This window comes from Apodemus sylvaticus, chromosome 1 (genome assembly GCF_947179515.1).
Source record: "Apodemus sylvaticus chromosome 1, mApoSyl1.1, whole genome shotgun sequence".
NCBI classification, from domain to species: Eukaryota; Metazoa; Chordata; class Mammalia; order Rodentia; family Muridae; genus Apodemus; species Apodemus sylvaticus.
Genome location: NC_067472.1, coordinates 173193837 through 173208997, shown reverse-complemented (window position 1 = coordinate 173208997; position 15161 = coordinate 173193837). Strand labels below are relative to the sequence as shown.

Genomic DNA, 15161 nt, shown 5'->3' with positions numbered 1-15161 from the left:
ATGTCTCCACCAAAACAAAATTATTATATGACAGCCTGTTTTTAAGCTGGCATTATTTGCAGTTTTAAAGCACTCTAGACAAATAGAAAGCACCTGAAATGGTTGTATCAAAAATAGCAAATTCCAATATGCAATATTTTATTTATATCATTCTATCATGTATACTATTAAGTATTAAAAGTTTATTTTAGTCAATCTATCTTATTTATTGATTTCTATTCTTCTAAGGGTTTAATGCCCTTTGTTTAAACTACATTTTCAGAGAGCTATAAGTGTATTGTAAAAAAGGAGTCTAGAGTCAGTTACCAGTTCTCCAGGCCAGTTGGAATTTGTCAAATATTTCAAAGTTTAACCTGTTCCAACTATAATATTTTGGTTTGCTTAGGGGCATATACCCAAGAAAAAGATCCCTGGAGTCATTGCCTCATTTAGAAATTTCTACCTTTGTGCCTGACAAATGTAGAGTTCTATGCTCTCATCTAATCATTAGACTGTGCACAGGGTCCCCAATCTAGGAGCCAAGGAAAGGACCCATGGAAGAGAAGGGATTTGCAGCCTCACAGGTAGAAGAAAACTACGAACCAACCAATAACCTCAGAATTCCCGGGGACTAAACCACCAACAGAGTACATATGGAGGGACGCAAGGCTTCAGCCAAATATGTAGCAGAAGATGGCCTCATCATAAATCAATGAATGGAGAGGCCCACGGTCCTGTGAAGGCTAAATGCCCAAGTGTAGGGGAATGCAAGGAGAAGAAAGTGACAGCGGGTGTGTTTGTGTGTATGAGAGGGTGGTGGGATAGGGTGTTTTCGAGAGGGAACAAAGAAAGGGGATAACATTTGAAATGTAAATAAAGAAAATATCTAATAAAATAAAAAAAATAAACTAAAAATTGAAAGCAGAAAGACTAGTAAGTTTTTGATGTTTTTAAATATTTAGACATATTTTTCTCAAGAAAAGACATATAATGAATCATATTGCGGAAAGTTTCCAAGAAGGCAAGAGGCAGAGACCAAAACAAAGTGGGAAACAGAATAACAGTGATCCAAGAATTTGGCTGACCTTTGCTGGAACTATGACAAACAGCTGTCCTACCTTTATGACTTTCACCATTTCCATTGTACATGATTGTTTCAAATGAGATTTTTTGTAGTATTTAAAAATCTTTTACTATCCTTTCTTGTTTTCAACATATATTTTTTCATTTTTTTAGCTTCTCCCTTTCCTACAGAACATGATAATCAAAAGTCATGTGAGAGTAATTGATGGGGGAAGAAATCTAGATGCATGCTATGACATTCTTAATTTTTGGAATTTTCCACGTGGTCTTGGATTAAAGGTCAAAGTAGGAAGCTACTCTCTGAGTGCTGACCAGGGTCTACAGTTCTCTTTATGTGAGCAGATGATACAGTGGCCTTCAGGGTTTACAACGGTGAGTTGTGACTTCTTTAGCTGCTCTGACCTTTCATAAAAACTAAAATAATTCTCACTCAGTATCAATAAATGTTGAACTACCAATAAGCATCATCACACAAAAACAGATAACATAGACTATTATTCATTCCTTGACTCTGATCAATGGATATGTTTATTTTTAACTTCGTTAATTCTCAGGCATTTCTTAAAAAGAGAATGTCTATTAGTTACTGCCTCAGAACACTGATAGGTTCATTTTGTCACCTTGATGAAGAAATTACAATAAGGTAAGGTGGCATTTTACTTTCCCAGCCTCTGAAAAGGCATAATGGTATGACAAGTTTGTGTGTGCATGTGTGTGTGTGTGTGTGTGTGTATGTACATGTGAGTATGTTTAAAGCTTGACTTGCTACATCATATAAATCATCAACAAAAGCAACTGAATGAAGGGCAGATTGGTTTGGCTGACTCTGTGAGCATTCATTATATTGTGGAAAAAGTATGTTTTAATAGCCAGAGGTGGCAATGACACGTTCATAACCAGAATTAGAGTGAAATTAGAGATCAAAAATGTGGTTGCTCACTCCTATCACTTTCATTCTGTGAGTGACCATGGACTGTGAAATACTTACCCCCACTTTGTGGTAGTTCTTATCTCATGCATATTCCTATATAAAACTACTTGTGAAGATGTGTAAGATTACTTCCATGATGAATTCAAGACCTCTAAAGTTGTCAGTTAACATCAACAAACTCTTCCCAATAAAAGATCCCTGTAGAGACATGTTGAATCTGGATGTGTATCATGATTTTCTTGATCACTACCTCAAACACCTGTACTTATCAACATCTTCAGGTTGGGCAAGACTTAAACATATGGGCTGTGTAGCCCAAAAACTGATAAAATTAGCAATATCAAAACATATTAGCCCGAATTTTAAATGTAAGCTTTTGAAAATTAACTGTTCTTACACTCAGAAATTCTCTATTTACTCATTTTTTTCATAGAAGCCCAGGAATGCGCTAATAGCTTTCATTTCTCTTAGATTCCTCAGTCTGTGTGCAGTCAGAGCTGTAGGCCTGGATTCAGAAAAGCTGCCCAGGAAGGCAAGGCTGTCTGCTGCTTTGATTGTTCTCCCTGTGCAGACAATGAGATTTCCAATGAGACAGGTAAATACGGGTTTACAGAGAAGTTTCCTGCTTGTCCTCAGAATTCAGCTATACCTAAACCAATGGGAAAAGACTGGAGATAAGGAAGCGATTATCTCATGGATTTCTATCCAAGTTAGCAATCCTGTTAGAAAAATTCTAAAAAATAATTCTTGAGTTTTCTGATTATAATCAGAAAGCTAGAAAACATTTGTTGTTGTTGTTGTTGTTGTTTTGTTTTGCTTTGTTTTTTATACAGGGGCTCTTGGTATAGCCATGACTGTCCTGGAACTCACTCTGTAGACCAGGCTGGCCTCAAACTTAAAAATCTGCCTGCCTCTGCCTCTCAAGTCCTGGGACTACAGGCATGTGCCACTACTGCGCACCACTCCAGAGAATGTTCTAATGGAGCCATGTTATCTCTTCTGACAATTTTTATGAATAGCAGCTAGAAAATATTCTAAAAAATATATATATTATTGCTCTAAGTAATTCTTGGGATTTCTAAACACAGTCAGAAATCCTGTTTAAAAAATATTCTAAAAGAGCTGTTTTCATTCTCTGTGTATATTTTCAACCCAAATCAAAACTTCTGTCCTATGCTCTGTGATCCTCTGATGGGTTCGTCTTTAGACGTTTATTGTAGGAAATGTCATGCTCTCAATTCTGGGCTCAAGAGTGAAAGCAATCATGGGAGCCCACCTCTCTCCTGGGAAAAGTTTGGGTGCAGAGGGCTGTGGTACAAATGGAGACCAGAAGGAATCTGTCCCCAGCTGCTCCACTGTTTCTGTGAGCTATGCACTTTGTGGTGGGTCCCTCTTTGGACAGTCATTGGAGAGAAAGTGGTGATCTCACCTCTAGTCTTAGTGAGAGCACTCCTTAACCCGTATCTCTTTATTGTGGAATTGGGTCTTTTGATACAGAGGGATGTTGATGACTAATGATTGTTGATTTCTATTATTTCTATGTTCATGATGTGTATATGTGTGTGTGTGTGTGTGTATGTGTGTGTGTCTATTCATGTGTATACTAGATGCTATCCAGATAAATCTGTGGGTCCTCTGGCCCAGCAAGGAGTTGAAATCTTCTAAGGAGAAAGGGGAGTGTGATTGAGGCAGTCTCTGCTCATTCCCATAGATGTTGCTACTCTAGAGTGGAGAGACATTGCTGTGATATATGGAATACTGGACTTAGCAGGGATGGCAACTTCTGCTTGAGCAGAGAGGGGAAGCTGGACAACCATGCCTGTTCCCAAGGAACAAAGCAGAGAGATGATGGGGGCTTGGGCCTGGCAGGGGGACTGTGGAGCAGGGCTGGGCTAGTATCAAGAACAGGGCCACTGGGTGGGAAGTGACTGTGGTGGGCCCATGCAGCTTCAAATGTTGAAAGCTTCAGGAGGTAACTCTTCCTCAGGAAATGTAAAAACTAGATAGATTTGGGGTGTTGTTGTTGTTGTTGTGGTTGTGGTTGTTGTTGTTGTTTGTCAGAGAAAGAGCAGGGAGAAGGCAGGGTCTTTTAAGCCTGAAAGGGGTGAGCCTATCTAAGCTTGGGTTTTAAAGTGGTAGATCTGTTTATAAAAGTTTGTTGCCTGTATTGTTTCTTTGTGTTTTAGTGGAAAAGTCTTTTGGCCAAAGAGGTTATCAAAACCCTACGGGGTGTCACCTCAGTCTCAATTTCATTTGACTGTTTTGAGACATTTGATTTGAAATAGTGTTTCTTGAAAAAACATTGAATGGGGCAGGAAGTATTTTTTTTCTAAGTTTGTGGATGTCATTTTTTTATTGTCTGAGTTATTTTTAAGTGTGAGGCTTGGAATGGGTACCAGTTGAGTGGTTTAGTTTCATTGGAATTAATATTAAAGGGGGAACTTTAAGGTGTTTTGGGATTTTAGTTCCGTATCAGAGTCTTGAATAATATCGGAGGCATGGGTTGTTTTTGTAAAGGACTCATGAAAATTAAAAATTTGTTGTATGGTCGATGGTTAGGGGTGAGGGATCATGGAACTGGGGCATTTTTGTTTAAGCTTGGGTAGGACTTTAGCTTTTGTGGCTCTGGAAGGAGGAAGGAGAGATATCTTTCTCCCATTGGTTGGGGAAGGTAGAGTACAAGGAGAGGTGAGTTAGTTGGTTTTTGATAGAGCCCTGTCTTTGGGAGAGGGAAGGAGGATCAGGAGGAATAGATGGTTCATTTAGTGCTTTATTGAGGGATTAGGAGGCAGGGCTTGGTAGATTGACTTTATTTTTCTTGTTAGTCAGGTAAGAGCTGTGAGATATGAAAAAGAGTGGTCTCTAGAATCTTCATATTTGAGCTCATTTGACTGAGGACACTCTTGCAGCTTTGTTGTTATTAACCTATCCTATTTTAGATGGTCTTATGTATTGTTGAATTATAGCTAAGATTGGCAAAAATATCACAGGAGAGTTTTTTTCTTCATCTTTTGTATCTCCATTTCAGATGAGAGAAGTTCCTTGAGTTCATCAGTCAGGGCTGGAAACATTATTATTGGCCATATATGTTGCTATCTGAAGGACTTTTCCCAAAATAAGGAGTCTTGTGTTTTGGCTATTTTTATTTTGTGGGCCTTTAGTAGGCGTATATCTCCCTAATCTGGATTATTTTTTATGTGATTACAAGTTATCAATGAGAGAACAGAAGATAAATGTTTTATCCAAAGAGAACATTCCTTTGTTCTGTTTGCTTTGGGGGAATTCTACAGAGGTCTAAAACACTAAGCCTTTCTGCTGATTTAAGAACTGGCAGCCACCATGTGGCTTGGAAGTGGCTGTTGTGTTACCATTTTTTTTTTTGGTTGTTTTAAGAAGAAGTTAGATATGGAGCCTTTTGTCAAGGTCTATTATGGCTTGTAGAGTTGTAGACAGGGGCTAGTGGGGCCTACATCCAACACCAGAGAATAGCTCTGGCCAGAAGACTTTAGTTGTCCTTTTATCTTCCCTAAATCTACAGGAAGGCACTTTGTTTCTAGTGTTTGGGTTGGGGAGGAATGCTCACCTTCCATCCATATTTTTGTTGTGACTTCTGTTCTTGGCCCATGTGGTTTCCATGTCTATATTACTAGTTTTTATACACTATCCAAAGAGATCTGTGCAGGCTCTTCCCTGGCTAGAGTGATAAAAAAAACATTATACTCTCTGAAAAGGAGAGGACAGTCAGTTCAAGATAGTCACTACTCTCTTCTATGGCTGTTGCTACTCTAGAGCAGATAGTTACCACTACAGGGCAGATGGGCTGGCACAAACAGAGAGGACCATCTCTGCTCATCTGCCTCTACTGATCTGATCTCTGGCACTGCTCCGGAGTGAGTGCTTCTGGCAAGATCTTTATTCCCCAGGAAGTGTTACAACTTTTACATGACAAAAGTTCTCTGATGATCCTTGATAGAATGGTTATCATAACTTTAGTCTTACTGAATAGGGTCTTATATACATTTTAAGGTAGGTTGGGGTATGACAACAGATTCTTCTTATTAGCTTCTTCTGAGATGTTAGGAATGCCACATCTACATATAGAGAGGCTTGGAGTGTTGCCCCTATGTAACTGATTGTCAGCATCCTCTCCATGGGGTGCTGTGGCCACATGACAGGGGCATGGTCAGGAACAGGTGAAACATAAATCATCCTCTGGTATGAAATTCCAGGGCTTCCAAAGCCACTCGGCTACACCAACTTTCCTGACATGATCTGTTGCCCCACACTTCCCTTATTTTGTTTACATTGACTTAGAATCACTTATTGCCTGTGTTTTTGTGTGTAGTTCAGCTCCTTGGGTTGGAGTTTTCCTTCTAGTAGTTTCTATAGTGCTAGATTTGTGGATATGTATTATTTAAATTTGCTTTTGCTTTAAAATATCTTTTTTATTCGATATTTTTTATTTACATTTCAAATAATTTCCCCTTTTCTGGCCCCCACTCCCCAAAAGTCCCATAAGCTCCCTAACCTCCCCCTGTTCTCCCACCAACCCCTTCCCACTTCCCTGTTGTAATTTTGCCCTATACTGCTACACTGAGTCTTTCCAGAACAAGGGGCCACTCCTCCATTCTTCTTGTACCTCATTTGATGTGTGGATTATGTTTTGGGTATTCCAGTTTTCTATGTTAATATCCACTTATTAGTGAGTGCATACCATGATTGATCTTTTGAGACTGGGTTACCTCACTTAGTATGATATTCTCCAGCTCCATTCATTTGCCTAAGAATTCCATGAATTCATTGTTTCTAGTGGCTGAATAGTACTCCATTGTGTATATATACCACATTTTTTTTGCATCCATTCTTCTGTTGAGGGATACTTGGGTTCTTTCCAGCTTCTGGCTATTATAAATAGGGCTGCTATGAACATAGTAGAACATATATCCTTATTACATACTGGGAAATCCTCTTGGTATATTCCCAGGAGTGGTATAGCAGGATCTGTCGGAAGTGATGTGCCCAGTTGTCTTAGGAACCGCCAGACTGATTTCCAGAGTGGTTGTACCAATTTGCAACCCCACCAGCAGTGGAGGAGTGTTCCTCTTTCTCCACATCCTTGCCAACACCTGCTGTCTCCTGAATTTTTAATCTTAGCCATTCTGACTGGTGTAAGGTGAAATCTCAGGGTTGTTTTGATTTGCATTTCCCTGATGACTAATGAAGTTGAGCATTTTTTAAGATGCTTCTCCGCCATCTGAAGTTATTCAGGTGAAAATTCTTTGTTTAACTCTGTACCCCATTTTTAATAGGGCTATTTGGTTTCCTGGAGTCTAACTTCTTGAGTTCTTTATATATATATATATATATATATATATATATATATATATATATATATATATATATATATATATATATTGGATATTAGCCCTCTATCTGATGTAGGGTTGATGAAGATCTTTTCCCAATTTATTAGTGGCTGATTTGTCCTTTTGATGGTGTCCTTTGCCTTACAGAAACTTTGTAATTTTATAAGGTCCCAATTGTCAATTCTTGATCTTGGAGCACACGCTATTGGTGTTCTGTTCAGAAACTTTCCCCCTGTACCGATGTCCTCAAGGGTCTTCTCCAGTTTCTTTTCTATTAGCTTCAGAGTGTCTGGCTTTATGTGTAGGTCCTTGATCCATTTGGAGTTGAGATTAGTACAATGAGACAAGGATGGATCAATTCTCATTCTTCTGCATGCTGACCTCCAGTTGAATCAGCACCATTTGTTGAAAAGGCTACCTTTTTTCCATTGGATGTTTTCAGCCCCTTTGTCCAGAATCAAGTGGCCATAGGTGTGTGGGTTCATTTCTGGATCTTCAATCCTGTTCCATTGATACACCTGCTTGTCACTGTTCCAATACCATGCAGTTTTTAACACTATTACTCTGTAGTATTGCTTGAGGTCAGGGATACTGATTCCCCCAGAATTTCTTTTGTTGAGAATAGTTTTAGCTCCCCTGGAGTTTTTGTTATTCCAGATGAATTTGGGGATTGCTCTTTCTAACTCTATGAAGATTTGAGTTGGGATTTTGATGGGTATTGCATTTAATCTGTATATTGCTTTTGACAAAATGGCCATTTTAATTATATTAATCCTGCCAATAAATGAGCATGGGAATTTTTCCATTTTTTGAGGTCCTCTTCCATTTCCTTCTTCAGAGTCTTGAAGTTTTTGTCACACAGATCTTTCACATGTTTGGTAAGAGTCACACCAAGGTACTTTATAATCTTTGTGGCTATTGTGAAGGGTGTCATTTCCCTATGTTCTTTCTCAGCCTGCTTATCCTCTGAGTATAGGAAGGCTACTGATTTGCTTGAGTTGATTTTATAACCTGCCACTTTGCTGAAGTTGTTTATCAGCTGTAGGAGTTCTCTAGTGGAGTTTTTTGGGTCACTTAGGTAGACTATCATGTCATCTGCAAATAATGATAGTTTGACTTCTTCCTTTCCAATTAGTATCCCTTTGACCTCCTTATGTTGTCTAATTGCCAGAGCTAGTACCTCAAGTACAATATTAAAAAGATAAGGAGAAAAGGGGCAGCCCTGTCTAGTCCCTGATTTTAGAGGGATTGCTTCAAGTTTCTATCCATTTAGTTTGATACTGGCTACCAGTTTGCTATGTATTGCTTTTACTATGTGTAGGTATGGGCCTTGAATTCCTGTTCTTTCCAAGACTTTAAGCATGAAAGGATGCTGAATTTTGTCAAATGCTTTTTCAGCATCCAATGAAATGGCCATATGGTTTTTTTTTTCTTTGAGTTTGTTTATGTAGTGGATTGCATTGATGGATTTCCGTATATTGAACCAACCCTGCATTCCTGGGATAAAGCCTACTTGATCATGGTGGATGATCGTTTTGATGTGTTCTTGGATTCGGCTGGCAAGAATTTTATTGAGTATTTTTGCATCAATGTTCATAAGGGAAATTGGTCTGAAGTTCTCTTTCTTTGTTGGATCTTTTTGTGGTTTTGGTATCAGCGTAATTGTGGCTTCTTAGAAGGAATTGGGTAGTGTTCCTTCTGTTTCTATTTTGTGGAATAGTTTGAAGAGTATTGGTGTTAGGTCTTCTTTGAAGGTCTGATAGAATTCTGCACTGAAACCATCTGCTCCTGTGGTTTTTTGGTTGGAAGACTTTCTATGACCCCTTCTATTTCTTTAGGGGTTATGGGACTGTTTAGATGATCTGTTTGATTCTGATTTAATTTTGGTATTTTTTATCTGTCAAGGAAATTGTCCATTTTCTCCAGATTCTCCGGTTGTGTTAAGTATTGGCTTTTGTAGTAGGATCTGATGATTTTTTTGAATTTCCTCAGGTTCTGTTGTTATATCCCCCTTTTCATTTCTAATTTTGTTAATTTGGATACTTTCTCTGTGCCCTTTGGTCAGTCTGGCTAAGGGTTTATCTATCTTGTTGATTTTTTAAAAGAACCAACTCCTGGATTTGTTGATTCTTTGTATGATTCTCCTTGTTTCCACTTGATTGATTTCAGCCCTGAGTTTGATGATTTCCTGTCTTCTACTCCTCCTGGGTGAATTGGCTTATTTTTGTTCCAGGGCATTCAGGTGTGTCATTAAGCTGCTAGTGTATGCTCTCTCCATTTTCTTTTTGAAGGCACTCAGGGCTATGAATTTTCCTCTTAGCAATGCTTTCATTGTGTCCCAAAGATTTGGGTATGTTTTGCCTTCATTTTCATTAAATTCTAAAAAGTCTCTGATTTCTCTCTTTATTTCTTCTTTGGCCAAGGTGTCATTGAGTATAATAATGTTCAGCCTCCATATGTATGTGGGCTTTCTGTTATTTTGGTTGCTATTGAAAACCACTCTTACTCCATAGTGATCTGATAATAGGCATGGGATTAGTTTGATCTTCTTGTATTTGTTGAGGTCTGTCTTGTGACCAATTATATGGTCGATTTTGGAGAAGGTACCATGAGGTGCTGAGAAAAAGGTATATTCGTTTGCTTTAGGGTGAAATGTTCTATAAATATCAGTCAAATACAGTTGGTCCAAAGCTTCAATTAGTTTTACTGTGTCCATGTTTAGTTTCTGTCTTGCTGATCGGTCCATTGAGGAGAGTGGAGTTTTGAAGCCACCCACAATTCTTGTGTTAGGTGCAATTTGTGCTTTGAGCTTTAGTAAGGTTTCTTTTAGGAATGAGGGTGCCCTTGCATTTGGCACAAAAATGTTCAGAATTGAAAGTTCTTGGTGCATTTTTCCTTTGATCAGCAAGAAGTGTCCTTTTGTGTCTCTTTTGATGACTTTAGGTTGAACGTCAATTTTATCTGATATTAGAATGGCTACTCCGGCTCATTTCCTGAGACCATTGGCTTGTAAAATTGTCTTCCAGCCTTTTGCTCTAAGGTAGTTTTTGTCTTTGACACTGAGGTGTGTCTCCTGTATTCAGCAAAATGTAGGGTCCTGTTTCCTTACCCACTCTGTTAGTCTATGTCTTTTTATTGGGGAATTGAGTCAATTGATGTTAAGAGATATTAAGGAATAGTGATTATAACTTCCTGTCATTTTTGATGTCATTTTTATATTTGAGTGGTTATCTTTTTTGGTGTTTGATGAAAGAAGGTAACTATCTTACTTTTTTCAGGGTGTAGTTTCCCTCCTTGTATTGGAGTTTTCCTCCTATTATTCTTTGCAGAACTGGGTTTGTGGAAAATTATTGTGTAATTTGGTTTTGTCATGAAATGTCTTGTTTTCTCCATCTATGGTGATTGAGAGTTTTGCTGGGTATAGTAGTCTTGACTGACATTTGTGTTCTCTTAGAGTCTGCATGAGATCTGCCCCAGATCTTCTAGCTTTCATGGTCTCTTGTGAGAAGTCTGGTGTGATTCTGATAGGTCTTCCTTTATATGTTACTTGGCCTTTTTCTCTTACTGCCTTTAATATTCTTTCTTTGTTTAGTGAATTTGGGGTTTTGTTTATTATGTGACAGGAGGTATTTTTGCTCAGGTCTGGTCTGTTTGGAGTTTTGTAGGCTTCTTGTATATTCATAGGCATCTCTCTCTTTAAGTTGGGAAAGTTTTCTTCCATAATTTTATTGAATATATTTTCTGGCCCTTTCAGTTGTAAATCTTCACTCTCATCTATACCTATAATCCTTAGGTTTGGTCTTCTCATTGTGTCCTGGATTTCCTGGATGTTCTGGGATACAAGCCTTTTGCATTTTGCATTTTGCATTTCTTTGACTGCTGAGTCAATGGTTTCTTTGGTATCTTTGGCATCTGAGATTCGTTCTTCCATTTCTTGTATTCTGTTGTTGATATTTGCGTCTATAGCCCCTGATTTCTTCTCAAGGTTTTCTTTTTTTTTATTCAATATATTTTTTATTTACATTTCAAATGATTTCCCCTTTTCTAGCCCCCTACTCCCCGAAAGTCCCATAAGCCCCCTTTTCTCCCCCTGTCCTCCCACCCACCCCTTCCCACTTCCCCGTTCTGGTTTTGCCCTATACTTCTTCACTGAGTCTTTCTAGAACAAGGGGCCACTCCTCCTTTCTTCTTGTACCTCATTTGATGTATGTATTATGTTTGGGGTATTCCAGTTTTCTAGGTTAATATCCACTTATTAGTGAGTGCATACCATGAGTCACCTTTTGAGTCTGGGTTACCTCACTTAGTATGATGTTTTCTAGCTCCATCCATTTGCCTAAGAATTTCATGAATTCATTGTTTCTAATGGCTGAATAGTACTCCATTGTGTAGATATACCACATTTTTTGCATCCACTCTTCTGTTGAGGGATACCTGGGTTCTTTCAAGCATCTGGCAATTATAAATAGGGCTGCTATGAACATAGTAGAGCATGTATCCTTATTACATGGTGGGGAATCCTCTGGGTATATGCCCAGGAGTGGTATAGCAGGATCTTCTGGAAGTGAGGTGCCCAGTTTTCGGAGGAACCGCCAGACTCTGATTTCCAGAGTGGTTGTACCAATTTGCAACCCCACCAGCAGTGGAGGAGTGTTCCTCTTTCTCCACATCCTCTCCAACACCTGCTGTCTCCTGAATTTTTAATCTTAGCCATTCTGACTGGCGTAAGGTGAAATCTCAGGGTTGTTTTGATTTGCATTTCCCTAATGACTAATGACGTTGAGCATTTTTAAGATGCTTCTCCGCCATCCGAATTTCTTCAGGTGAGAATTCCCTGTTTAACTCTGTACCCCATTTTTTAATAGGGTTGTTTGGTTTTCTGGAGTCTAACTTCTTAAGTTCTTTATATATATTGGATATTAGCCCTCTTTCTAATGTAGGATTGGTGAAGATCTTTTCCCAATTTGTTGGTTGCCGATTTGTCCTTTTGATGGTGTCCTTGGCCGTACAAATCTTTGTAGTTTTATGAGGTCCCATTTGTCAATTCTTGATCTTAGAGCATACGCTATTGGTGTTCTGTTCAGAAATTTTCTCCCTGTACCAATGTCCTCAAGGGTCTTCCCCAGTTTCTTTTCTATTAGCCTCAGAGTGTCTGGCTTTATGTGGAGGTCCTTGATCCATTTGGATTTGAGCTTAGTACAAGGCGGTAAAGATGGATCAATTCGCATTCTTCTGCATGCTGACCTCCAGTTGAACCAGCACCATTTGTTGAAAAGGCTATCTTTTTTCCATTGGATGTTTTCAGCCCCTTTGTCGAGGATCAAGTGGCCATAGGTGTATGGGTTCATTTCTGGATCTTTAATCCTGTTCCATTGATCTGCCTGCCTGTCACTGTACCAATACCATGCAGTTTTTAACACTATTGCTCTGTAGTATTGCTTGAGGTCAGGGATACTGATTCCCCCAGAATTTCTTTTGTTGCTGAGTATAGTTTTAGCTATCCTGAGTTTTTTGTTATTCCAGATGAATTTGTTAATTGCTTTTTCTAACTCTGTGAAGAATTGAGTTGGGGTTTTGATGGGTATTGCATTGAATCTGTATATTGCTTTTGGCAAAATGGCCATTTTAACTATATTGATTCTGGCGATCCATGAGCATGGGAGGTTTTCCCATTTTTTGAGGTCTTCTTCCATTTCCTTCTTCAGTGTCTTGAAGTTCTTGTCGTAAAGATCTTTCACATGTTTGGTAAGAGTCACCCCAAGATACTTTATACTGTTTGTGGCTATTGTGAAGGGGGTCATTTCCCTAATTTCTTTCTCAGCCTGCTTATCCTTTGAGTATAGGAAGGCCACTGATATGCTTGAGTTGATTTTATAACCTGCCACTTTGCTGAAGTTGTTTATTAGCTGTAGGAGTTCTCTAGTGGAGTTTATTGGGTCACTTAGGTAGACTATCATGTCATCTGCAAATAATGATAGTTTGACTTCTTCCTTTCCAATTTGTATCCCTTTGACCTCCTTATGTTGTCAAATTGCCCGAGCTAGTACCTCAAGTACAATATTGAAAAGATAAGGAGAGAGGGGGCAGCCCTGTCTAGTCCCTGATTTTAGTGGGATTGCTTCAAGTTTCTCTCCATTTAGTTTGATGCTGGCTACCGGTTTGCTGTATATTGCTTTTACTATGTTTAGGTATGGGCCTTGAATTCCCGTTCTTTCCAGGACTTTAAGCATGAAAGGATGCTGAATTTTGTCAAATGCTTTTTCAGCATCCAATGAAACGACCATGTGGTTTTTTTCTTTGAGTTTGTTTATGTAGTGTATTGCATTGATGGATTTCCGTATATTAAACCAACCCTGCATTCCTGGGATAAAGCCTACTTGATCATGGTAGATGATCGTTTTGATGTGTTCTTGGATTCGGTTGGCAAGAATTTTATTGAGTATTTTTGCATCGATATTCATAAGGGAAATTGGTCTGAAGTTCTCTTTCTTTGTTGGATCTTTGTGTGGCTTTGGTATCAGCGTAATTGTGGCTTCGTAGAAGGAATTGGGTAGTGTTCCTTCTGTTTCTATTTTGTGGAATAGTTTGAAGAGTATTGGTTTTAACTCTTCTTTGAAGGTCTGATAGAATTCTGCATTGAAACCATCTGGTCCTGTGCTTTTTTTGGTTGGAAGACTTTCTATGACTCCTTCTATTTCTTTAGGCGTTATGGGACTGTTTAGATGATCTATTTGGTCCTGATTTAATTTTGGTATTTAGTATCTGTCAAGGAAATTGTCCATTTCCTCCAGATTCTCCAGTTGTGTTGAGTATAGGCTCTTGTAGTAGGATCTGATGATTTTTTGGATTTCCTCAGTTTCCGTTGTTATATCTCCCTTTTCATTTCTAAGTTTGTTAATTTGGATACTTTCTCTGTGCCCTTTGGTCAGTCTGGCTAAGGGTTTATATATCTTGTTGATTTTCTCAAAGAACCAGCTCCTGGATTCGTTAATTCTTTGTACCGTTCGCTTTGTTTCCAATTGATTGATTTCAGCCCTGAGTTTGATGATTTCCTGCCTTCTACTCCTCCTGGGTGAATTGGCTTCTTTTTGTTCCAGGACTTTCAGGTGTGTCATTAAGCTGCTAGTGTATGCTCTCTCCATTTTCTTTTTGGAGGCACTCAGGGCTATGAGTTTACCTCTTAGAACTGCTTTCATTGTGTCCCAAAGATTTGGGTATGTTGTGCCTTGATTTTCATTAAATTCTAAAAAGTCTCTGATTTCTTTCTTTATTTCTTCTTTGGTCAAGGTGTCATTGAGTAGAGTATTATTCAGCCTCCGTTTGTATGTGGGCTTTCTGTTGTTTTTGTTGCTATTGAAAATCACTCTTACACCATAGTGATCTGATAGGAGGCATGGAATTAGTTCGATCATCTTATATTTGTTGAGGTCTGCCTTGTGTCCAATTATATGGTCGATTTTGGAGAAGGTACCATGAGGTGCTGAGAAAAAGGTATATTCTTTTGCTTTAGGGTGAAATGTTCTATAAATATCAGTCAAATCCAATTGGTCCAAAGCTTCAATTAGTTTTACTGTGTCTCTGTTTTGTTTCTGTTTTCCCTATCGGTCCATTGAGGAAAGTGGAGTGTTGAAGTCCCCCACAATTATTGTGTTAGGTGCAATGTGTGCTTTGAGCTTTAGTAAAGTTTCTTTTACGAATGAGGGTGCCTTTGCATTTGGCGCATAGATGTTCACAATTGATAGTTCTTCTTGGTGGATTTTTCCTTTGACCAGCAAGAAGTGTCCTTCTGCGTCTCTTTTGAT

At 38.7% G+C, this 15161-nt stretch overlaps 1 protein-coding gene across 1 annotated transcript in view; it reads left to right on the top strand.

Moving 5' to 3' along the window:
* Positions 1-15161, top strand: part of LOC127670548 (vomeronasal type-2 receptor 116-like) — a 40710-nt gene that overhangs the window by 17507 nt on the left and 8042 nt on the right. The window contains exons 4-5 of the mRNA XM_052165062.1: positions 1216-1434; positions 2465-2588. Coding sequence (XP_052021022.1) covers positions 1216-1434; positions 2465-2588 — 343 coding nt within the window. The remainder of the gene's footprint in view (positions 1-1215; positions 1435-2464; positions 2589-15161) is intronic.